The sequence below is a fragment of the Cupressus sempervirens genome, chromosome 8, assembly GCF_028749045.1.
Source record: "Cupressus sempervirens isolate cs-2001-9-10 chromosome 8, ASM2874904v1, whole genome shotgun sequence".
Classification (NCBI taxonomy): domain Eukaryota; kingdom Viridiplantae; phylum Streptophyta; class Pinopsida; order Cupressales; family Cupressaceae; genus Cupressus; species Cupressus sempervirens.
In genome coordinates, this window is record NC_143125.1 from 340102697 (window position 1) to 340127687 (window position 24991).

Here is a 24991-nt window from a genome sequence, read left to right on the forward strand (position 1 = left end):
GAGCCTGGTTGAATAAGCAGTTTGTTCTGATAGAAATAATTGTTGTTCTTGGAGTTCGAAGGTCTGAAGTCCATATGTTCAATCAAATAGCTATGGTGATTACTGACAGGGCAAAGGAAATGCTGCTTAATGTTGGTGGATGTAGAGCACACATGCCATACGAAAAATGCAAGGAGAGTGTTGCTAATTGTTGAGAAGTAAAGGATCGTGGAGATTGAAGAATGCATTAGAAAGAGCTATATGCATTTAAAGGAAATCACGGTTGTTATTTTCAAAGGTATTATTAATCTGCCCTACCACTAGTTAGAAAGTTGTAAAAAGGTGATCGTTGGAATTCAAAGAAAATTTGCAATTGTTTTTCTTGTGATGGTCATAATAAAGAAGACTGAATATGGTTGTAGATTGAAAGTCATAACTAAAGATCTACATTAATAAGGTGTGTTTAATTGTTGATTCAATGGGAAAAGTTGCTAGAGTTCAGAAAGAGAAGACAAATAAGTTAGAAGAAGAATTAGTGATGGTGAAGAAAGAAAATGCAAGATTATTGTGTGAAAAGGATATTTTGCAAAAAGAATTGGCAAGTGTAAATTTTTAAATGAAAGTAGTGTCTATATAGAGTTAATTAAAGAGCTAGAAAACCAGTTAAAATTTGTGGAAGAAGTACATAATTGGCAGGTGAAGGAAACATTCAAGTTAAAGAATTTAAAGTTTAAAAATTAGAAGAGAAGTTGAAGTTATTTGATGATGCTGAGAGAAAGAACAAAGTTTTAGAAGAAAATGTGAAGAAATTGGAAGAGGAAAATAGTATGTTAAAGAAAAAATTGTCTACTTTGAAACAAGAGAAAGAATGTTTGAATGTGAAACCATTTGTATGTGATGTATCATGTGACACAAATGATTTGAGTGATTATGGGATTGAGAAATGTGATTTTACTGTTTGTGATGAAAAGTGTCAAAGAAAATGACAAGAAGTTTGCAGATTTCGTTTGTTATGATAATAATAGTACTGGTTTGAAGAATATGGAAAGAATGGGTTTCAAAGGTAAATGTCTAGGAAAGGATGAACAGGGATGAAAGAATCCGATTGAGACTACAATCAGGCCAAAATATGTAGGTCTTGGATATGCTGCAGACATTGGAAAGATGAATAAAGGTTCAAGAGAAGTAAATGAAGGAATAAAGATTGTGCAATGTTCACATTGTAATAGGAAAGGGCATACAAAGGATAGATGTTGGGATTTAAATCTGTGTAGTATTTGTGGTTTGAAGAGTCACTATGCAAAAAAATGTTGGAATAGAGAGTGCAAGAAGGACTCTATGGAAGATTGTATAAAAATGGATTGTGGATGGAGCTATAGATCAAATTGGCAGAAAATTGCAGGAATAATCAGAGATTTATTTAGGTACAAATGTTCAAGTGTAAGAAGGAATGCAACAACATTGGGAAACATATTAGAGAAAGGCATCAAAGAGGCAAAAGGTTTCAATGTCTACCGGCATGGATGTGGACATGAAAAATAGGCATAGAAAAATAAATAGTAATCATGGCACATTGGAATTTGTATGCGACAACATTTGAGGTTGAAATTAGGGGTGAGTGTTGGAATGTGTAATTTCCCCCTCAAATGAAATGTAAAATCATACTAGAGGATTCTAGAAACTCTAGTTGGATTATCGAATAGGGTTAGGTCAAATTAATATTTAGGTTTGTGAAGTTCTAGAAGTCATTTATGTGTAGATAGTTCTAGAAAAGTCTATTTGTCTTATTTCGGTTAATTTAGATGTTTTCAGATACAATCAAAGACCTTTATAAAAGAGGCACAATGTAATGGTTTTTGTATTAGGCAATGAAATGAGTTTATAATTTCTATAAATGCCCGTAGTGTGTATTCTGTGTTTAATTATCATTGTGGATCCAATCCATTCACCCCCATCAGAGACTTGGTAGAAGGAACAAAAATATTACAATTGCAAACTTATGATAATATTGCACTGTGGTTGGGCAAGTATTATAATATTATAATAATATGATATTGCACTGTGATATTATGATTATTAAAGGGAAACACTATGAAAATGAGGGAATTAAAAAAATATGAATCTAGAGAGACAGGTGTTACGTAGGAATTGTAACGGGCAGAGTCTGTTAGGAACCTGTGTGTTCCTTCTGTTTATTTTGTTAGAGTAGTGTTGTTGGACGCATATGCTTTGTAAGTCGTCCCGTGAGTATATTTTATTATCCCACATGCATAGGTAGTATTACTTTTCTAGATCGTACCCAGTATATAAGAATAGGTTGAGGCCCTTGATGGGTACGGACGAATTTATTGTATTGAGCTTGCTCAAAGGAGGTTACCCCCTCGAAGTGGCCTGCGATCAGTAGATTCATTCTGAGTTCTGCTATCATTTTGTATTCTGTTATTTCGAGCATTCTCACGATATTGCTATAAGGAGGTTCTTCACATCTGGTATCAGAGCACTCTCTTGGGCTCGCTGGGTGGAAATTACATCAAATTTTTTTTCTGTCGTGGCCTTCAGGTTCCTCTCACTTCTAATATCTCTTGTTATTGCAATAACTCTTTTCAGTTGTTCTGTCTGTGAGTGAATTTTTCTAAGTCGACTGTTCAAAAAAAAAAAAAAAAAAAAAAAAAAAAAACTTTCTGTTTCTGCTCATACTTCCGCAGAACGTCTGCAATATCATTTCACATACTTCCTTCCTTGGCGACCCAACCCCAAATTTTACATATCAAAGCCCTAAATCCCTCATTTATCTAATTTTAGGGTTTGCCCTATCTTTTTCACCTCTCATCCAATCGCCACCAAACTGAGCCACAAGATTCGATTCCTCATTTTGCTCCCTTATCCCTCTTGGACTGTTCGCCTCATTTCGCCTCCCTACCCTTGAAACCCTCATTTTTCTTTTTCCCTTGTCCCCAGGTAGTCTCCCACCACCCGTCGAACACCCATTTCCTATATGAGTTTTACCCAAATCCAAGTTTGCCGTAACTAAAAAAGTTTTTGTTTCTCATCTTCTACCCATTCCAAAAAAAAAAAAAAAAAAAAAAAAAAAAAAAAAGTTTTTGTTTCTCATCTTCTACTTGTTTTATGGTTGTTACGCGTACAGGAGCAAAAATCATGGAAGAGGAAATTGCATCCCTCAAAACCAAACTTCAAGATCTGGATGACAAAATTCTGGGTCTTAACTTTCAGCAGTCAGCCATGAGCCGAAACCATTCAGGAGATACTGGGTCCTCTTCTGGCAATTTCCGTGGACCAAAGCTTGATTTTCCACGCTTCGATGGTTCTGATCCGACTGGATGGATCTATAGGGCAGAGCAGTATTTCAGCTTGCATAATACTTTGGATAACCACAAAGTCCCCCTTGCATCTTTTCATTTGGAACATGAAGCTCTTCAATGGTTCCGTTGGTACATCAAGGCTAATGTAGGCCCAACGTGGAGCGAATTGTGCACCCTCATTTTGGAGCGCTTTGGCCCTAGTTCCTTTGATGATTTCACAGGAGCACTCACTAAACTGCGTCAAACAGGCACTGTAAGAGAATACCAGACAGAGTTTGAAAAATTAGCTAATCACACAGAGGGCTTGTCTGATGAATTCTTCCGTAGTTGTTTTGTCAGTGGTCTGAAGGATGCACTTCGCTCAGAAGTCAAAATGTTTCGACCTACTACAATGATGGAAGCCCTTAGGTTGGCTAAGTTAGTGGAAGACAAGATTAGTGCTCTACAACGCTCCAGATCTAATTTTGTTCCATTCAGAAATACAGGTTCTCACAACCCTCCAGTCATACCAGCTCCCAGAACTACTCCGATCAAGCACTTGTTTGAAACAGAGATGCGAGTCAGGCGAGACAAAGGGCTTTGTTATAATTGTGATGAGAAATGGTCTCGGGGCCATAGATGTGTTCAGCAAAAGCTCTATCTCTTGGATGTGGATTCTCCACCGGAACTGGAAGAATATGTAGATGCTCAGGAAACAGTGGATGATGAGGTTGAGCCTCACCAGCCTGAACCTCCTTCACCAGAAGCTCCACCAGAGATATCTGTCCATGCTTTGGCAGGAGTCACTACTCCACAAACCATGCGGGTCCAGGGTTTCTTCAAGAAGATCCCTCTTACTATACTCATTGATTCTGGTAGCACTCATAACTTCATTGATCCACGAATAGCCAAACAGGCTGATTGCTTTATCCATCCCTGCTCTAGCTTTGAAGTCATGATTGCCAATGGGGGCACTTTACCTTGTAAAGGGAAATGTCGCAATGTGCGTCTCTCTATTGGAGATTATAACATGCGCTCTGACATGTTTGCCTTACCCTTAGGTGGCTGTGATGTGGTTTTGGGTGCCCAATGGTTACGCACTCTTGGCCCCATTCTCTGGGATTTTGCTGAACTTTGGATGCAGTTTTCAGCCGAGGGGCACCAACACACTTTGAAAGGCTTACAACCAGGGTCTCTCAGCATCATCAGTTCACACCGTATGGAAAAACTTCTTAAGAAGAATTCACATGGTGTCATCGCTCAGCTCCATTCCATTCAGATGCAGCCATCAGCAGTCTCTAGCACTCCTGCCGATCTCCAACACATTTTGGACAAGTATTCTGGTATATTTGCTGAACCTGTGGGATTACCTCCTTCTCGTCCAGAGGACCACCGTATTCAGCTCCTTCCTGGCAGTGTTCCGCCCAACATCAGGCCCTACCGCTACCCATTTCATCAGAAGACCGAAATCGAGATACTTGTCCGTGACTTACTGAAGCAAGGTATTATTCGCCCTAGTACCAGTTCCTTTTCTTCTCCAGTTCTGCTTGTTCGCAAAAAAGATGGGTCATGGCGACTCTGCATTGATTTCCGAGCACTTAATCATCTCACTGTAAAGGACAAGTTTCCCATTCCAGTTGTTGATGAACTTCTTGATGAACTTCATGGGGCTCATTTTTTCTCCAAGTTAGATCTTCGTTCTGGGTATCATCAAATTCGGGTTCATGAGGAGGATATACCTAAAACTGCCTTCCGCACACATGATGGTCACTATGAATTTTTAGTCATGCCCTTCGGCCTCACGAATGCTCCTTCAACATTTCAGGCAGTGATGAATAACATATTTCGACCATACCTCCGGAAATTCATTCTAGTCTTCTTTGATGATATCCTCATATATAGCAAAACTTGGGCTGAGCATCTCCATCATCTGGAGCTTGTCTTGCAACTTCTCTCTGATCATCAACTCTGTGCAAAGCTATCTAAATGTGTGTTTGGCCAGGAGGAAGTGGAGTATCTCGGGCATATTGTTGCACACCATGGAGTGCGGGTGGATCCTACAAAAATAGATGCCATGAAAACTTGGCCGCATCCTAAAACTCTCAAGAGCCTTCGGGGTTTTTTGGGGTTGACTGGCTACTACCGCAAGTTTGTCAAAGATTACGGGAAAATTGCAGCACCATTGACAGCTCTGTTAAAAAAGGATGCCTTCTCCTGGACCCTTGTTGCTGAGACTGCATTTGAACAACTGAAACAGGCTATGTGCAGTACACCTGTTCTCGCGATGCCAGATTTTTCCAAACCCTTCACTATTGAGAGTGATGCTTGCGGCAATGGCTTGGGTGCTGTTCTCCTGCAAGATGACCATCCTATTGCGTTCACTAGCAAAGCCCTCTCTGGTAAGAATCTAGCCCTCTCTACTTATGAAAAAGAAATGATGGCTATTTTGCATGCTGTACAGAAGTGGCGGCCATACCTCTTAGGGAGTCATTTTTGCATCAGAACCGATCACCAAAGTCTGAAATACTTCCTGGAACAACGGGTATCCTCTCCTACACAACAGAAATGGGTCAGCAAACTCATGGGGTATGATTATGAGATCACCTACAAGAAGGGTAAGGAGAATATTGTGGCAGATGCTCTTTCTCGCACATTTGATAATCAAGCTTCCCTTTCCGCTATTTCTATGCCCATTCCCAATTGGTTAGCGTCTGTTCAGCAGGGCTATGACAGTGACTCTTCTTTATCTCAAATCATTCACCAGCTAGCCAATAATCCTTTTGCTATACCACATTTCTCTTGGGATGGTGCTTCTCTTCGATACAAGGGTCGGCTAGTGCTTCCTCAGAACCCAGCTCTACATCAGGCTATTTTTTATGAACTCCATGCTTCTCCTTCAGCAGGGCACTCAGGCTTCCTCAAAACTTATGAGCGAGCAAGGAGAAACTTCTTTTGGAAAGGGATGAAACAGACGATTCAACAGATGGTGGCTGAATGTGATACTTGCCAACGCCACAAGGGTGAAACGACCCTCCTTCCTGGCTTGCTCGAACCATTGCCCATCCCTACACGGATTTGGACTGATATTTCTATGGATTTCATTGAAGGGCTTCCTAAATCCGGTGGCAAGATAGTGATCTTGGTTGTGGTTGATCGTCTCTCGAAATATAGTCATTTTTGTGCCCTCAGCCACCCCTATACTGCCTCCTCTGTTGCACAAATCTTCATGGACCAGATATTTCGTCTTCATGGACTCCCTTCTTCCATTGTCTCTGATCGTGATGCAACTTTTACCAGTCATTTTTGGACTGAACTGTTTCAGAAAACTGGCACCAAACTGAAGATGAGTTCGGGCTATCACCCACAAACTGATGGTCAAACTGAAATTGTCAATAAATGCTTGGAAACTTATCTTCGTTGCTTCACTTCCGAGCAGCAACATCAGTGGGCCAAGTGGCTCCCTTTAGCTGAATGGTGGTACAATACCTCTTACCACACTGCCTCTAAAATGACTCCATATGAAGCAGTCTATGGTCAGGCACCTCCAGTGCTCCTTCCCTACACTCCCAACAGCTCACCAGTCCAGGCAGTTGACATAGTTCTCCGCAGCAGGGATCAGATTCTTCGTACCTTACAGGATAATCTTCACATGGCCCGTAATCGGATGAAACAACAAGCAGATCAACACCGTTCTGAGCGATCATTTCAAGTTGGGGATATGGTTTTTCTTCGTCTACAACCATACAAACAATCCTCCCTAAAGCTGAAAGGGCGTCATAAGCTGGCCCCAAAATTTTATGGGCCTTATAAGGTTCTGCAGAAGATTGGTTCAGTTGCTTATAAACTGGAACTTCCTCCTTCTTCCCGCATTCATCCAGTCTTTCATGTTTCTTGTCTAAAGAAAGTTCTGGGTACCACTGTCAGAGCACAAACTACTCTCCCTGAAATGGATACGGAAGGATCCATTATCCTGGAGCCAGTGGCAATCATTGACCAGCGCACTCGCCAGCTTCGCTCTCGCTCCATCTCTGAGGTCTTGATTCAGTGGCATGGCATGCAACCAGAGGATGCTACCTGGGAACCCCTTCTTCAGATTCAACAACAATTTCCACACCTTAAGCTTTGAGGACAAAGCTTTTTTCTAAGGGAGAGGGGATGTTAGGAACCTGTGTGTTCCTTCTGTTTATTTTGTTAGAGTAGTGTTGTTGGACGCATATGCTTTGTAAGTCGTCCCGTGAGTATATTTTATTATCCCACATGCATAGGTAGTATTACTTTTCTAGATCGTACCCAGTATATAAGAATAGGTTGAGGCCCTTGATGGGTACGGACGAATTTATTGTATTGAGCTTGCTCAAAGGAGGTTACCCCCTCGAAGTGGCCTGCGATCAGTAGATTCATTCTGAGTTCTGCTATCACTTTGTATTCTGTTATTTCGAGCATTCTCACGATATTGCTATAAGGAGGTTCTTCACAGAGTCGAGTTGTTATGTGTGGGAGTGAGGGTGAGATAAGGCATGGATGAAAGAAAAAAAATGTTCTTTAAATTTGGTTAACGAGTAACTCTACTAATTTTGGACTATAGGGATGAAACCCCCGAAGTTGACATTCTTGACACCATATGGAAGTGGTCTTGAGACTTTGTGAGCAATTCCAAGGAGGTGATGTTGGAACGGTGACTCTCTTGTAGCCACAATGGCCTGGGATGCATTAAACAGGGGTGATTTGGAGAGAAGGATCACTAAGGAAGTTTGACGGTTGCGTTGTAGCTTAGCAAGGATCAAGCAAAGAGATTGGAGTTCAATTGCTGTAATGTCCCCGTTTTAGAGGTAGTTTGATTTAATTAATCTAATTAATTAAGTTGTCCAAAATAATGATTATTTTATGAGGATGACTAATTGATTATTTTAATTAAATTTAAAAGTGGTATTAAGTTAATTATTTATAAAGTTATCAAATAAATAAATATTAAAAGGTAACTTTATATTTAATTAATTTAATAAAGTGACTTAAATAAAATAATATATCATAAAGTCACTTAATAAAATAATAAACTAATATTCCTTCTAGAAGGTGACTTGGGAAAGTTCTAGAAGGAGGCCGACCTCTTGAGGAAAAAAGTATAAATAGACATCATGGGCTTCATTCTCATTAGGTAGATTTGATGTTGTTGTTGTTGTTGTTTCATCTTGTGGAGCCTAGGGTTTCTACAGATTACTTCTGTGTCATAGGAAATGAAAACTTCCTATTGATAGCAATTTTGAGGGTGTGAAATATCACTTGAATTATTGCAGCTGGGAGGAAGATTCTTCAGTTTTCTATTCGTGCTACATTGAGAAAAATAATTGATTACAATAGCTGATGTATTATTGTACTTTCTGAATAAAGGGTTTAAGGGTTATTACTTGCTGATCAGATTTAGTGTTGGCTGCTACAGTACCCGTAAATAGTGTTGCGCTACAGCGATCTGCTACAATGTTCGCTATAGTAACTTGGTGCATCATTCAACATTCTCAGCCTAGGCACAATTTTGGAGAAGCATTACACTCTTCCTTGGTATCAAATATTGAAAGGAGGAGGTTTGATATTAGCACATTAGGGATGCTTGTGGAGACCACGATTTTGTTTGTTACTCTCTCATCTTGGTTTGATTTCCCTTCCTACTTTGGGTGCACTATATAGGAGGATTATTCGATGAAGCTGGTTGCATTTTGGAGCCCATAACAGCTGGGAATTATTTTATAATAATCTTTTATATCAAAACAGGGGTGGCTGCTTCAGACATTTACATTGGGCATTTGAGGCCATCACTCTTTGGGACATTGCTTGCATCTTCATTGGAGAATCAAGGCGACTCCAAGAACCAGGTTCCTTTGTTCAATTCATGCTATTATATGTCATCTAGTTGCATTTTAGGAGGTACTGCTGTAGGTGAAAGCTTATATCAGATTTAAGCATATGTATGTAAGCCAAGAGTCTTGGCGTCTCATCTCATTGCCATTGTAGAATTGTTGCACTGTCAATAATATGTCTGAAGTTGGGAATTCTCTATTTGAGTTATTGTCTATTTGAAAGTTTAAAAGGGATGTATGCCAACTATTTGATATAATGACTATAGGCTGTAGCTGCACATTTAGGTCATGATACTTCATCTATTGCATTTCAAAATACAAAAAGAAATCTGCATTGCATCTAATACCTTGTCTAAACATCATAGGACTCTTTTGCAAGTAGTATATACATTGGATATCATTGGGAAAACATTTATGCACTCTGACCAGCAAGTTACAAGGTTGCACATGAATTGTTTGACAAAATTACAAGCAACAAATTAGGGCAAATTGTGGTCAGTTTGAGCAAGGCTCATTACACAGTAGGAGTGTGTCAGCTGTTGGGAGGTATAGGGAACCAAATTCCAACTTTGCTACTATAAAGCCCAATTAATATTAAATGAATTATGTGCCGTATTAACGTGGGAAGGCTTGCACTTGCCATTTGGCATCGAACAGGAGATAGTTATATTCATGAAAGATAAGGTTTCTAGCTGGCTACATATACAGATTAACTTGTATTAGTTTTCCTTCTATAGCATTTAAGGAATGAACTTGTTATTGAATTCAATAACAATAGTAGTAGTGCCTTGTTGAGTTATTTTTTCTATCTCTTTCATTATACATATATTACTGCAATACTCAACTCAGAGTTAAGAAGGAAAAAAGAAAACAACAACAAAAAAAGTAAAACACTTTACTAGACAACCATTTCTGCAAACTGAACCTGAACATTAGGAACATGAAAGCGAAGTATACTCAGCAGAACAGAGGAGTTCTTTTTTGAATTATTTGTCAAAGAAGAGGTGGGTCATTTCAATTGAGTTAAATAGAATTGTGATTCAAATCTCTCTCTCTCTCTCCCCAATGAACAATTCTATAAGATTTTAAATGAATAAAATTAAGGGTTTTCTCATTCAATGCATTGTTGTGGTATATGTAATTTCCTATTCATATGCTTTGATTCAAGGGATGAACTAAATGATTCAGTAGAGTTACAAATTGGTAGAACTTGTGTAGCGATTCTGATAAGTTGTATGGGTTTGGATCATTGATAAGATATATTATAAGGCGATATAATCTTAGATCTTTATGTTATCATTTAAAGTCTGTTGTCTCTCATTTTTTTTCATGAATTCAAGTCCCCAAAGGAATAAGGCATTGATCATAGTACGCAATTGTTTTACTGTTAGTATTGTGTTAAGGTTTACCCACAATTTGCTATAAAATTATTAATTCAAGTAGAATCTTTATATTTTATTTATGTTGTGTCATCTCATGATCCAATTGGTTGAGGATCACTGAGGAATTAGCCATTTCTAAGAATTGTCCTTCTTTATTGAGCCTTCACATACGATTATGTATTTTATGTTATTGTTATTTACAAGTGGTGTGTAGAGATTGTAAATGCATTAAGGGATCACCCTCCTGGGTTTTGTAGAGCCTAAAGTGCAGAAGGGTTTGTGATATCCTTGTTAGTTGGTCCAAGTTTAGGACTCCATAGATAATTGAATGATCAACTTGGTTTCTATTGTGTAGTGTAAACCCTTTCAATGAACCAACAGAGTGGGGGAAGGATAATAGAGCAACTTCCCAAATGGCAACGGAAGGCAGGAGAACAAGGTGCAAACATCGACAAAGGGAGGTGGGGTGAATGGATTCGTCGAAAGGAGCTGCCTAAAATGAGAGCAAAAAAGAAATGGGTTACACTCATCAATGTGAAGGAGGGTGCGAGGAGGGGGACAAATGGAATGGGTAAAAGGGGGAGGACATGAGACGAGGGAGGAGGGGGCATGGGAGAGCATGCGTATGAGATGGTTAGGTAGAGGAATGGTCAACCAAGGAGATGGTGGCGATAGAGAAATGGTGGATGAGGGGGATGAACGATTGAGAAGAGAGGACATAATCCACAACACTAGCCCTAGAAATATGAGGTTTGCAAGCGAAGAAATGGGAGCCAAGGAAATGTTGAAGCCCATTAAAGACCACAAGATCAGATGACTTGCGAAAATGAAGAAGATGCCTTCCATACTAAGTGAGGGGGCCCATGAAATCATTGGGTGCCCTATGGAGGCCCGACAAGTTTGGTTTGATATCCTTAGTGCACAAAGGATCAGTGACTCTATCACAAAGAGGTGTCTGCATTGTTTGAGTACGGTCATTGAAATCCCTAAGAATGAGAATGTCACCAACATCTAGAAATTGTGAACTGTTGTCAAAAAGATCATTGTATGGGTCCCCATTAGTGCCATTCTTAATGGTATAAAAGGTGGCAAGTGGAAGGTAATAGACTATAGTGAACAATTCTCTGAGATAGAGCGACAGAGGTGGATCCACAAAAGCCTCACTCAGGTATTAGAGAAAGTCATCAAAATCTGACCCCAAATCTTGTCTCTAACAAAGTAGGCAACCCCACTAGGACCACGAACACCATTAGAAAATCTAGTGTCCACCCGACAATCCGACAACCACAACTAACCTGAAATGCTTGGAAGATGACATGCGGGGCTCTCACGGATCACTGTGAGACAAGAATATCTGAAGAACCCATGGCATCCAACAACATACCTAGATAAGACCAAAAGGAACCATTCCCGTTCCAACAATTGACCTTGAGGTTAGGTTCCATAACACCTCGAGACACCCACAAGTTGTGGGAATGACATTTGGAGCCACAAGATGACTCTTCACCCAACTAGGTGGGAAAGAGTCCTCAATGACAGCCTTAAGATTATGTTTAACTGTCCACGTTCCATTTTTTCAAGCCTTAACAACAAGTATTCTAAAGTGTTTAAGCTATGCTATCTGCGCTTTAGTGAAATACTCATTAAGGAATACATTACAGGGAAGCGGAAAGAGACAAACTGCAGCTAGGAATAAGAAAAAGACAAGGGAGAAATCTCAATTGAATATAATTTCCAAATATTTGAAGATTTGTAAATCTAAGCACTTCTTAACCCTCAAAAAGAAAAGAAAAGAATCTTTGGAAGCACTGAAACATACATATGTGAAACTTGAAAATAACACACTTGAGTGAAGGCACCTTAAAGTGAAACAACTCTGCAAATTTGAGTGTCTTTGAGATGTAGTTTCTCTCATAGAATAGCAAGAATATATGTATGCAATAAACCCCAAAAATACCATATTAGCCTTTTACTCTTTTTATCTACAATCTCATGTAATACCTCAGTGGTTTGATTTTGATAAACAATAAGGAGGACAATGCCATTCTAATGGGTCGCTGTTTCAGGATAAAGTGTTAGTTACCGATTTGTGAAACAAATCCGATTTGGGCGTGTGAATTGTATCCGTTGATTCGGGGTGTGGCTTGGAGCCTCGGGGTGTGGCTTGTATCCTTGAGGATCCGGGCAGGATCCTTGATTCTGCCCGGATCCTCAAGGATCCAAGCACGAATCAGGATCAGGATCTGGATGATTTGGATCCGGCCTGTCTAGGATGAATCCAGCAACTACAGATAAAGTCAGTGGAAGAAAATTCAGGTGCTTAGTTTGATTAAGATTTCTTTCAAGAACAATTAAAATAATCTTGCTATTTCTTTTATTACATGAGCTTTAGATGGTGTATGCACATGGACTTCAAACTTGTAATTTTTGACAATGTGACAGCCGCAATGTAAACCTTAAGGCCAAGCTTTGTAATATTAAAGTTGTAAATATATGAATCTCCTGGAAGAAAAAACAAAATACATTCCAGATTTGAAAATGCTGCTCTCATACTGCACATCTGTTCAAAAGCTATAAAATGGTAGAAAAAAGATGAATCATAGAACATGAAACTGACAAATTAACATGAGATTGAAAGCTTGGATTTTAGAGGTTCTTATAAATATCTCTCTCAAGTCAAAATCTGCAATGTACAACTGGGCTGAAACCGAGTCACAGGACATGAAATGCACAAACTTATGGGAAAGTATTCCCAAATTTGAGACTAAAACCTTTGAAGTTGGAGATATTTATTTTCTCAAGTCAAATCTATCATATGAAACCTGGTATCACCAAAAGAATCAGAGACTTGTGTTTCCTTTTATATTTATCTACACAAGAACGTAAGTCAAGGCAGGAGCTAAGTACAACCTAACTTGAGAAGAAATGCATGTAAATGTTTAGGAAATGTTTATGTACAAACAGATTAATCTCAAGGCACTGAATGCAGAGAATATAGAAAAAAGGAGAATATTTCTCATAGAATTTGGCACAAGAAATATCAGTAAAATAACACAATTATGTACTTCTTGAGTAAATTTAGTTTGTTTGATGTCAATTTCAATAAAATTTGGTGCTTATTAATGTGAAGCAAGAAGTTTTGAGATCCATGCATTTGAGATGATACATTCCAAAGTGGGGAATAAAAATCAATGACTATAATAAAATAAAGAATGGTTATGCAATTCTATTCTAAGAATCTTTGATTCTTTGCACTTGAAATTGAACGGAGGAGAAATAAAGAGATTTTGTTATTGTTTAAGATGAACCTTTTTTCAACTGTTTGTATTATATTTGGCTATAATGCATTCTCAATCAGGGTATTCCCGAGGCATCTGAAGTGCCTGTACCAGTTGCTCGACCACCGGCTTCAAATCCATTGCCAACTGGACAAGTTCCAACAACTGCACCATCGCAAGCTGCACCTCCCTCAGGAGGGCCAAATGCTGCTCCACTTAATCTTTTTCCACAGGTATACTTTTTGGGCCTTGGCAAAGATGGTTATGGTCTTGTGCATCAATTTTATATTCACCTTGTTGCTTTTGTGTCTTTAGGGTTTGCCAAGCATGGGTGCTGGGGCCGGAGCTGATGGTGGAGCACTGGACTTTCTTCGCAATAACCAACAGGTTTAATATTTCAGTGTAGTTTGTAATGAACACTTCACAGAACAACTTTTGTTTCTCTTCTCAGCTTGATGTTTATTTGATTGAAAAAAGAAATTGTTTGTCTGTTTCCAAGTAGTTATCAATGCTTATGGGATCTCCAGCATTGAATTTTGTCACCGTTTTTTTATTGATTATATTTTACACCGTTCAGTTTCAAGCCCTGCGCTCAATGGTCCAAGCGAATCCCCAAATTTTACAGGTTTGTTTAATCTACCGTGTCATGCTTGAGTTCCACAATTGCTTTATCTACATATTATTGATATGACTGTTGTTTGGTTGTTAGCCAATGCTTCAAGAACTTAGCAAACAAAATCCCCAGCTAATGAGGCTTATACAAGACCACCAGGCTGATTTTCTTCGACTTATCAATGAACCTGTTGAAGGTGCTGAAGGGTATGTTAATGTGCAACTCTTTGATCTAAATTTGTCGCTAGTGCTCATTCGAATTGTAGTTTTAAGATTGCAGAAAGACTTGTATTTGTGACCATGGAAGAAGTAATGTGCCACATTATTTGGTGGTTTAGCGTTCTGTTTGAGCTCTTCTAAAATAAGGACAATATATTTATATGATTTCTTCTTAATTATGATTTAGCCTTTTACATATATTTAGGTTTTGAAGTGGTTATATCTGTTATAATCTATGAGCTATCCATCTGCCTTCTGAAGGATATTGATTTCTATTTATAGATACTGTGATATTAAGATGTAATTAATAGTTCTTTTAATTGACATTCCATATTGATATAGATACTGAGATAGAAGATGTAGGTCCTTTGATATTCCTTGTGTTGAGTATATTATATATCAAGCAAGACAGGTGGAATTTCTGACTACTTTTTGCATCATCCATTTTTAAGCTTTCTCCTCCATCAAAATCTAATGAATGATTCCAAGCCATTTATACATAGCCTACCATGTTTTTTTCCTCAAAAGCTGGCATAGGAACACAGAAATTTTAATAATGTCCACAAGTGACCAAAGTATGCCAATGGCACTAAAATAACCGCAAGGTACATCAGCTGATTGGGAGTACAAAAACGAACAACTCCTAAAAATAAACTTGTTAGAATGAGTAACTGTGAAATAAAACTAGAGGGTTCAAATTCACAGGCATTTTTTGAATAAATTGCTTTTATATACAGCAATGAAATGCAGCAATGTTGTGAAATGAAAGCTCTATATCAAATGGGGATTCCCAAAATTTGATAGGCTTTGGCTGAATTTTGCATGTATTATTGGATCTAGAACTCAATGGTGATAGACAGTTGAGAGAACTTGTTTTTCCTTCAATGGGAACTGCCAGGGGATTAGGAACAAGTGCAAGATGATAAACAATACAGTTTGCGTAATTATTGTCTTGACCCCTTTCTCTCCTTGTACTTCTAGTTTGCAAGTCCTATAACCAGTTGGTGGAGTTGGAGAACTCCTTGATGGTGATAGCCAGGTGAGGAAACTTATCTTGCATTCCAAGAGAACTGCCAGGGGGGTGGGAACAAGTGCTTGATAAAAGGTCATTTACACTTGTGGCATTGGAAACTGTGCGATTACTTTTGTTTTAAAATTTTTGTTTATAGAGATGCAGGGAGATAAAAATTCAGTTATGATTTTGCTTCATGAAAAGGCATGCTTCAGAAAGAAATACTTTCAAGACCATGCATACAATGCCCTTCTATACTTAATTCTGTTCTTCAAATGTCGAATATGCTTTTCCTGAAATTTACTATGGCGGGAATATATCAATCTAAATGTTTTTGAACTTAAAGTGATATGCCGTTGTAATCTGTAAGCAGGCGAGGATTCTCCACTGTAAGAACCCCAAATAGGCTCTACGCTGATCACTGTTTGTTTCCCTGGGTGTAATAATTGTTTTTGGTTTGTTTTTGAATGTTTTAAACTGTTTTTGGGTTTTTGAGTTGATGAAAAGAAAATACAAATATTGAAAACTAATCTACCTCAAATTATAACTCAAATCTGATCAAATTCATTTATTCAGATGGCTCCTAATGTTTGTACAATACTTATTGCTGGAAGCATACATTAAAAACATCATCATTAATACTTGAAAAAAACCTAATTTTTGTCTCCGATACGCAACCACGCTGCTGGTTGCTTCCTCCTTGGGCAGCGCCTATCAAAAACCGCAATATTAAATCTCTGATTTTTAATTCACTGTAGCGCTGTACTGTTCACAGCACTGTAGCTGCTGTTATAACCCCTTCCAACCTGTAACAGATTCATCCAATTCTTTCCTACTAAACACAATATTGACTCCAGAATGAAGTCAACTCACAGGCAAAATTCAAGTGATATTTCACACCCTCAAATTGCATCAACTCTGAAGATACTACGTCCTCCACAGTCTGAATTCTTCTCAAACTTGTAGAAACCCTTGTTGCCACAACTTCAAGAAATTTCACAAGTCAAAGTTTTTAAGCACTTCTCATAACCTGCTCTTGAAGGAAGACAAGGTTTGTTTATAAGGACTCCTCGACTCCAGAATGAGTCTCCACGCTCAATGTGGGATAAAAGATATAATAATAACATAAAAAATGTTATTACATTAAAACTTAGAAAATCCCTTTTAATTTTTCCATAAGCTTGGACCCACAATTAATTGAAACAATGGCCCCTTTTATGATATCATGACCCTCACTTAAGTTATATATTATAACTTAACAATATAGGCTCAAAACCAATAATGTTTATTTTAACTAAATAAACATTAATATCTCCATTATTACTCAACATTTTTGAATGTCGTTTGGACTGGGAGCTAACATGATAGAATTGCATATGACCATACCCCTTTTCTAAAAATAGCAGGGGTCTATCTTTATAACTCCAAAACTGCTAAAAATAGCCTGACCAAGCCAAACTCAAAGGAAAACTCATCATAAACAAACTCTGGCAACCCAGAAGAGTACTCTGCTTTGGTCCTTGGAGGATCTCCACACCAAGGTGACCCTCTATCCAATCCTATTAGCCTACGAGGGTCTCTGATAGGCTAATCACCAGCTAAAGTGATGTCTCTAGCTAGAAGGGGACATCACAATCCGCCCTCCCTGAAATTGCTTGTCCTCAAACAATCTCAACTCTGAATGCTGTAAAATCTCCTCGCTCTCCCAAGTAGCATCCTCTACCGGCAAATCCTTCCACTTCACCAAATATTCTCGGATGGTACGTTTCCTCAAGTTCCTCTCTCTAAAATCAATGATAGCCTCCGGTATCAAAACAAGTTTTCCCTCATCATCCAGGGGTGGTAGTACTGTAGAAGGCACAATATGATGCCCTAGTGCCTTTTTGAGGCGTGACACATGAAAAACATTGTGCACCTTGCTCTCCGCCGGCAAGTCTAACTCATAAGCCACCTCTCCCACTTTCCTGATAATCCTAAATGGACCATAGTATCGTGACTTGAGTTTCTCGGCACCACTCTTCTTGAGAGTGGATTGACGGTAAGGCTGCAACATAAGATACACCATGTCTCCAACCTCAAAAGTCCGCTCAGTCCTCTTCTGATCTGCATACTGCTTTTGCTGATTTTGTGCCTTAGATTATCCTTGAGAGTCTTAACAAGGTCTTGACTCTCCTGTAACAAATCACCTGCACTGGGCACTCTACTGTCACTAAAAAGCAGATCCATAAAATTGGGTGCCTCATACCCATACAGGGCCATAAAGGGTGACATCTGAATAGACATGTGATAAGTGGTATTGTAGCAATACTCACAGAGATAAATCCATTTTACCCATGCCCTCTGTTGCCCTGCTATATAATTTCTGAGATATCCCTCCACCCATTTGTTTACTATCTCTGTTTGACCATCTGTCTGAGGGTGGTAGCTAGTACTCGGAGTGAGCTCTGTCGCACACAACCTGAATAGCTCCTGCCAAAAGTGACTCATAAACCTGCTGTCTCTGTCACTTACAATGCTTCGGGGTAAGCCATGTAATCTGAATATCTCTTTGAAGAACAACTCTGCCACCTGTGTAGCAGTGTATGTAGCAGTGATCGGAAAGAAGTGTGCAAACTTTGTAAGGTGATCCACAACCACATATATGCAGTCTCTGCCTTGGGTTCTAGGCAGTCCTGTGATGAAGTCCATAGACAAACACTCCCACTTCCTATCAGGAATCGGAAGTGGCTGAAGTAAACCGGCTGGATAGGAGTGTTCTTGCTTATTCTGCTGGCAAGTGGGACACTCCCTAACATATTGAAGTACCTCTGCTTTGAGCCCTTTCCATGTGAATCGCTCTCTAATCTGTCGGTATGTCTTGTAGAAACCAGGATGTCCTGCCATAGGTGAATCATGAAAAGATTTCAAAACCACCCTCCTCACTACTGATCCTGGGACCAAAAATATTCGTCCTTTGTAAATGATGAGCTCATTCACAAGGGTGTATCTGCTGTCCTGAATAGTCCCATCTATGAATCCAGCTGCCCAAGTGTCCTTTGCATACTCTGCGAGGATCAAGTGTCTCCAATCCTCCGATATGTCTGTCAATAAGCTCAAATGGGGCTTACGTGATAAGGCATCAGCAACTACATTCTGTGTCCCCTTAAAATGTGTAATGTCAAAGTCATAGGACTGTAACTTTCTCACCCACTTTTGCTGCCTATCATTGAGATCTCGCTGCCCCAAAAAGTGTCTTAGGTTATTATGGTCGGTTTTGATACAAAATTTGCTACCTACCAAATATTGCCTGAATTTGGCCAAAGCATGCATAATGGCTAACATCTCCTTATCATATATGCTGAAGCTCCGCTCTGGCCCTCTCAATTTCTTGCTCTCATAAGCAATAGGGTGCTTCTCCTGCATAAGCACCGCTCCAATGCCCTCTCCGGAAGCATCACAATGTAGCTCAAAAGGTTTACTGAAATCTGGTAATGCTAACACTGGACAAGAAGTCATCAACCCCTTAAATTTCTCAAAACACTCCTGTGCCTCAAGAGTCCACAAGAAAGCTCCCTTTCTCATCAAATCTGTCAAGGGTGCCGCATGCCTGGAATATCCATCCACAAACCTTCTGTAGAAACCACATAGTCCTATAAAGCCCCTCAACTGTGTAAGGTTCACCAGTGAAGGCCACTCCACAATGGCACGAATCTTTTCAGGATCGATGCACACGCCCTCTGCACTGATGATGTGACCCAAGTACAACAACTCTGTCATGCCCAAATCACACTTCGACTCCTTTGCATACAAGGATTCTCTGTCCAATATACCCAGCATCGTGTCCAGGTGAACCAAGTGCTCCTCCCAAGATCTACTATATACCAAGATATCATCGAAGAAGACAAGTACAAATCTCCTCAACTGAGGATGGAAAACCCTATTCATTGTTGCCTGAAAAGTAGTAGGTGCGTTAGTTAGCCCAAATGGCATAACTACAAACTCAAAATGGCCACAATGACATCTAAAGGCTGTCTTCTCGATATCCTGCTCTCTAACTTTGATTTGGTGATAACCTGATCTCAAATCTATCTTTGAGAAGAAGCAAGCTCCATGAAGCTCATCTATCAACTCATCGATCCTGGGAATGGGGTATCTGTTTTTAATCGTCTTCCTATTAAGCACTCTGTAATCAATGCACATCCTCAATGTCCCATCCTTCTTCTTTACTAACACCACTGAAGAAGCAAAAGGAGACTTACTTGGTCTAATGTGGCCCATAGCAAGTAACTCCTTTATGGTTTTCTCAATTTCATCCTTCAACCTCTTCGGATGCCTGTAAGGTGTAATCATGATGGGCTTAGCCCCCTCCTCTAACTCAATGATGTGCTCAATACCTCTGTCTGGTGGTCTACCTGGTGGAATGTCACTGAACACCTTAGAGTGTTTAACTCTAAGCTCTTGAATATCAGGAGGATATTCAATCTTATGCTGTCCCTCCTGTGATGGCATCAACATGCACTCTGCTGCCCACTCTACCTGATCATGTCGAATCAATCTAGCCATTCTACGAAAAGAGACCATCCTGAGATCACTGTCCTTGATTGCCTTAAGAATATGTGTCTTCCCATTCACTTTAAACCTCATCTCCATCTCCTTGAGGTTACGAGTGAACTCACCAATATCGTGCAACCAACTCATCCCAAGAACTATATCTGTATCTCCCATAGGTACAACATAAAAATCTGCCTTAAAGTCATAATTATTAACTTTCAATGGGAGTCCAGTGATCCTACGATCACATTTGAGGACATAGCCATCCGCTACCCTCACTCTAATTCCCCCAAACTCCTCTGTTTGTATGCCACGCTTCTCCACCATCCTAGCATCAATGAAATTACGAGTGGCACCTGTATCAACCAAGGTTATGACTCGCTGTCCAGCGAGTACTCCTCTCATCCGGAATGACCCTTCTTGCTTAATACTAGTGAGACGAGCTTCCCTAAGTTGCCCATCTCCTTCCCCATCCTTGGACTCCATTTTAGACAAGTTTTCAGCCTTGTCTTCCTTTTTTTCACCATCTATTTCCTCTATATCAGACTGCTGATCTGAATTATCCGATTCTGATTTCTCATAGTATGCCCACATAACTCTGTTAGCTTTTCCCTTTGGCCTAAGAGGACAATCATGGTTTGCATCATAGGGTCCCTTACAGTAGAAACATGATTTTTTCTTCCTCAAATCGTTTAATGTTTCCTTGTCAAAAGGTGCTGGAGTTTTATCTTTAGAATCATTTTTAAAATCAGTCCTCTTTGATTTTTTATAAAATGGTTTGTTATCCTTACTAGAAGATGCTCCTTTGGATTGAAATTTGTTTGTTGGGACTGCATGTTCTATACTTCTTGCCTTTTTCATCGCTTCTTGTAAAGAAATAGGATCAAATGCCTTTATCCAACCTCTCAGTGGTTCGGATAGGCCCTCAATGAAAAGAACTATTAATCTATGCTCTGAAATGTTTGGCACCATGACTGCCAACCGCTGAAATTCACCAATGAAGTACTCCAAGTTGCCTGTTTGTTTCAGCTGTGCTAAGTCCCGGAAGTAAATCTCTGGATCTTTTTTGTCAAATCTTTCAACCAACCTATCCACGAAGTCCTGGTATTCTGTCACTTGGTTATGCTGAAGTGTTACCATACCATGGTACCACCAATCATGTGCTATTCCCTCCAAATGCAAGGTGGCATATTTGATAGCTTCAATTTCTGTCATTGGCCTCAGTGCCAAAAATGTGTCAAGCTTATGAATCCAAGCTTGAGCTGTCATCTTACCACTCCCATCAAATGTAGGCATAGTAAGCTTGCTTGTAGCCCTCTTCAGCTCACTATTTTGACCTCTAGGCCTCCTATCTTGTCTGAGTGACCTGTAATGCTCTCTCCTCTGATTTACAAAGCGTTCAAAGGTCATCCTCTCCCGAACCTATGGAGCTAATAATTCCCATTCATCATTTGCAGCCATGAGTGCATCTGCGAATATGGGGTCTCCTGTCGCCTCCTCTACCAGAGCTTCTTCTGGCTCGTCCGGAACAAATGTAGGGCGTGTAGGCCTATCAGCTGTTCTGGAATGGGTCCGTTGTGGTCTCTGATTACCTGTAGCACTCCTGTTATCTCCCTGTTCTCTCGGCTCCCCATTTTGTCTAACAGGTGGGTTCATCCTTTCTACCATAGTAGTGAGTGCCTGTAATGCCTGTGCCATCTGCTGCTGCCCTGTAACCATAGCACGGTAGAATTCTCTGGTATCCTGATCATCATTATTCCTCCTGTTTCTAGGTGGACTACCATCATGCCTCTCTTCCATATTTCCTGTTTCCTGTAACTGTTCTCTTTCAATCAGAGCTCTCCTACGAGTATGGTACCTGTGTGGTCCAATTTCCGGTGGCTGCATATGACTCCCCAAACCCTCAGGATGGTAGGAATGAGGCTCTGATACCAATGTAAGAACCCCAAATAGGCTCTACGCTGATCACTGTTTGTTTCCCTAGGTGTAATAATTGTTTTTGGTTTGTTTTTGAATGTTTTAAGCTGTTTTTGGGTTTTTGAGTTGATGAAAAGAAAATACAAATATTGAAAACTAATCCACCTCAAATTATAACTCAAATCTGATCAAATTCATTTATTTAGATGGCTCCTAATGTTTGTACAATACTTATTGCTGGAAGCATACATTAAAAACATCATCATTAATACTTGAAAAAAACCTGATTTTTGTCTCCGATACGCAACCACGCTGCTGGTTGCTTCCTCCTTGGGCAGCACCTATCAAAAACCGCAATATTAAATCTCTGATTTTTAATTCATTGTAGCGCTGTACTGTTCACAACACTGTAGCTGCTGTTATAACCCCTTCCAACCTGTAACAGATTCATCCAATTCTTTCCTACTAAACACAATATTGACTCCAGAATGAAGTCAACTCACAAGCAAAATTCAAGTGATATTTCACACCCTCAAATTGCATCAACTCTGAAGATACTACGTCTTCCACAGTCTGAATTCTTCTCAAACTTGTAGAAACCCTTGTTGCCACAACTTCAAGAAATTTCACAAGGCAAAGTTTTTAAGCACTTCTCATAACCTGCTCTTGAAGGAAGACAAGGTTTGTTTATAAGGACTCCTCGACTCCAGAATGAGTCTCCACGCTCAATGTGGGATAAAAGATATAATAATAACATAAAAAATGTTATTACATTAAAACTTAGAAAATCACTTCTAATTTTTCCATAAGCTTGGACCCACAATTAATTGAAACAATGGCCCCTTTTATGATATCATGACCCTCACTTAAGTTATATATTATAACTTAACAATATAGGCTCAAAACCAATAATGTTTATTTGAACTAAATAAACATTAATATCTCCATTATTACTCAACATTTTTGAATGTCGTTTGGACTGGGAGCTAACATGATAGAACTGCATATGACCATACCCTTTTTCTAAAAATAGCAGGGGTCTATCTTTATAACTCCAAAACTGCTAAAAATAGCCTGACCAAGCCAAACTCAAAGGAAAACTCATCATAAACAAACTCTGGCAACCCAGAAGAGTACTCTGCTTTGGTCCTTGGAGGATCTCCACACCAAGGTGACCCTCTATCCAATCTTATTAGCCTACGAGGGTCTCTGATAGGCTAATCACCAGCTAAAGTGATGTCTCTAGCTAGAAGGGGACATCACATCCACATTGCTGCTTCTCAACAACGGACAAGGCTAGCATGATATTACACCAAAACCAAAAGTCTAATATGAAATACTAGTGGAAACGATAGAATTTAGAATTTTTTAAGCCGCTTATAGAAAACTGCTCTAACAACCTTTGTGCACACTTGCAACAACTTACATGCTCATACCACATGCTTCAGAGCTCAAACCATAGAAGCATAAATCATGTAGGGGTAAAAATGACAAACCAGAGCACGATTTTTTGGGAAAATCTGGATTTATAGATAAGCCTAAAAAATTGAAGAAAGAGTCAAAACTTACTTAGAAAAAAAAGGACATTTTCACAACAGAGCAAATAGAATATAGAGGTCAACCCACTAATTTTCATATTGCGATTACATTGCACAAAACATAACACAATAGCATAAAAGAACTAGATGGAGACAAATGTCAAAATGTTAATTACAATATAGTTTTTGACTTTGTACAAAGTCAACCTATAAACTAAGTACAAAGTTCCAAAAAAGAAAATGGAGCCAATGGCATGTTAGGGGGCTGGAGGCCCTGATGATTCTTTTCCTTTGGAAGTCTTTGACCCGTTCTTCAAGAACACTACTTGAAAATTTGGCCATTCCCAAGACTTCCAAATCTTTAGGGTCAAGAACAAAATAATAGACATCATCATCTTGAGGCACAGCAGTCCATTCAGAGACTAGTCTTTGCCTACAATCGAAAAACACATTGAATACAACTTTAATTGAGTGCAAGTTATTGAAACTCCTACCTTGAGTTTGCTTTAGATCCTTGCGAAAGTTGTGGCGAACAAACACCAAGTCAGTCTGTTAAAGTTTGTAGCTACAGGAGATATTTGCATACTTGATACAGATCTTCAGATGAACGGGTTGTGTGTATATGATGTTGCCGTGTATACGATGCTGCTTATGTTCACTGCTTTTATATTACTGTTTCTTTTCTATTGTACTATATTGTTATGAAAAATGAAGTGCTTCATGTCCAGGTTGTGATTTGGTTTATTTCAGTAACAACAGAACTTGTTTATGGCTCGAGACTTTTTCTCTTGTGCTGCTGTTGATTCACATAGTGGCTTCATTTCAATTCTTCATTGTAATGGCTGCCAACTAATGTGCCAACATTTTAATCCTGTACCTCTGGGTGTTGGAATTTCACTGTATTTCTCTTAATTTGGGTGTTATTTATTATTGATCGAAGTTTATGTGTAACCTTAGCGTGTTGATGTTATGTCGAGTGGATGGAAGAGGAGTCAGTTTTCTTGGTCTTTTTTGTATTCTTGTGGAAGTGTTGACTCTCAAGCAGTGTTTGTAGTGAATATTCGATGCTGGTTTTTGGTGTACTCATCCCGTCTTGAAGAAGAGCAAGGGTGTATTGAAAGGTCATGACAGATATTATGTATTGTTGTTTTATTCTCCAAGTGTGGAGATCACAGCATACATTCTGTACTATTATATTATTCTCAGACATTATCATAAGGTGATGTTGTTGTGTTTGGCTTATTGAATGCAATTAATATTCCCGCATTTTGGAATTTAAATGCTAAGTCATGTGCGTTTGAGTCTCTCTATGGTGTTGATGGTGTATTCATTCAGACAAGACAGGAGTTGTCTGTTTTGCTGCTTTTGTGTGG

At 39.2% G+C, this 24991-nt stretch overlaps 1 protein-coding gene across 4 annotated transcripts in view; it reads left to right on the top strand.

Annotated features, from left to right (window-relative positions):
• LOC149542732 (ubiquitin receptor RAD23b-like) overlaps positions 1-24991 on the top strand; it is a 115176-nt gene that overhangs the window by 73571 nt on the left and 16614 nt on the right. For all 4 annotated transcript variants that reach the window (XM_089797613.1, XM_089797615.1, XM_089797614.1 and 1 more), the window contains 4 exons: positions 13871-14023; positions 14106-14177; positions 14368-14415; positions 14500-14609. In XM_089797613.1, the coding sequence (XP_089653739.1) occupies positions 13871-14023; positions 14106-14177; positions 14368-14415; positions 14500-14609 (383 nt within the window). The remainder of the gene's footprint in view (positions 1-13870; positions 14024-14105; positions 14178-14367; positions 14416-14499; positions 14610-24991) is intronic.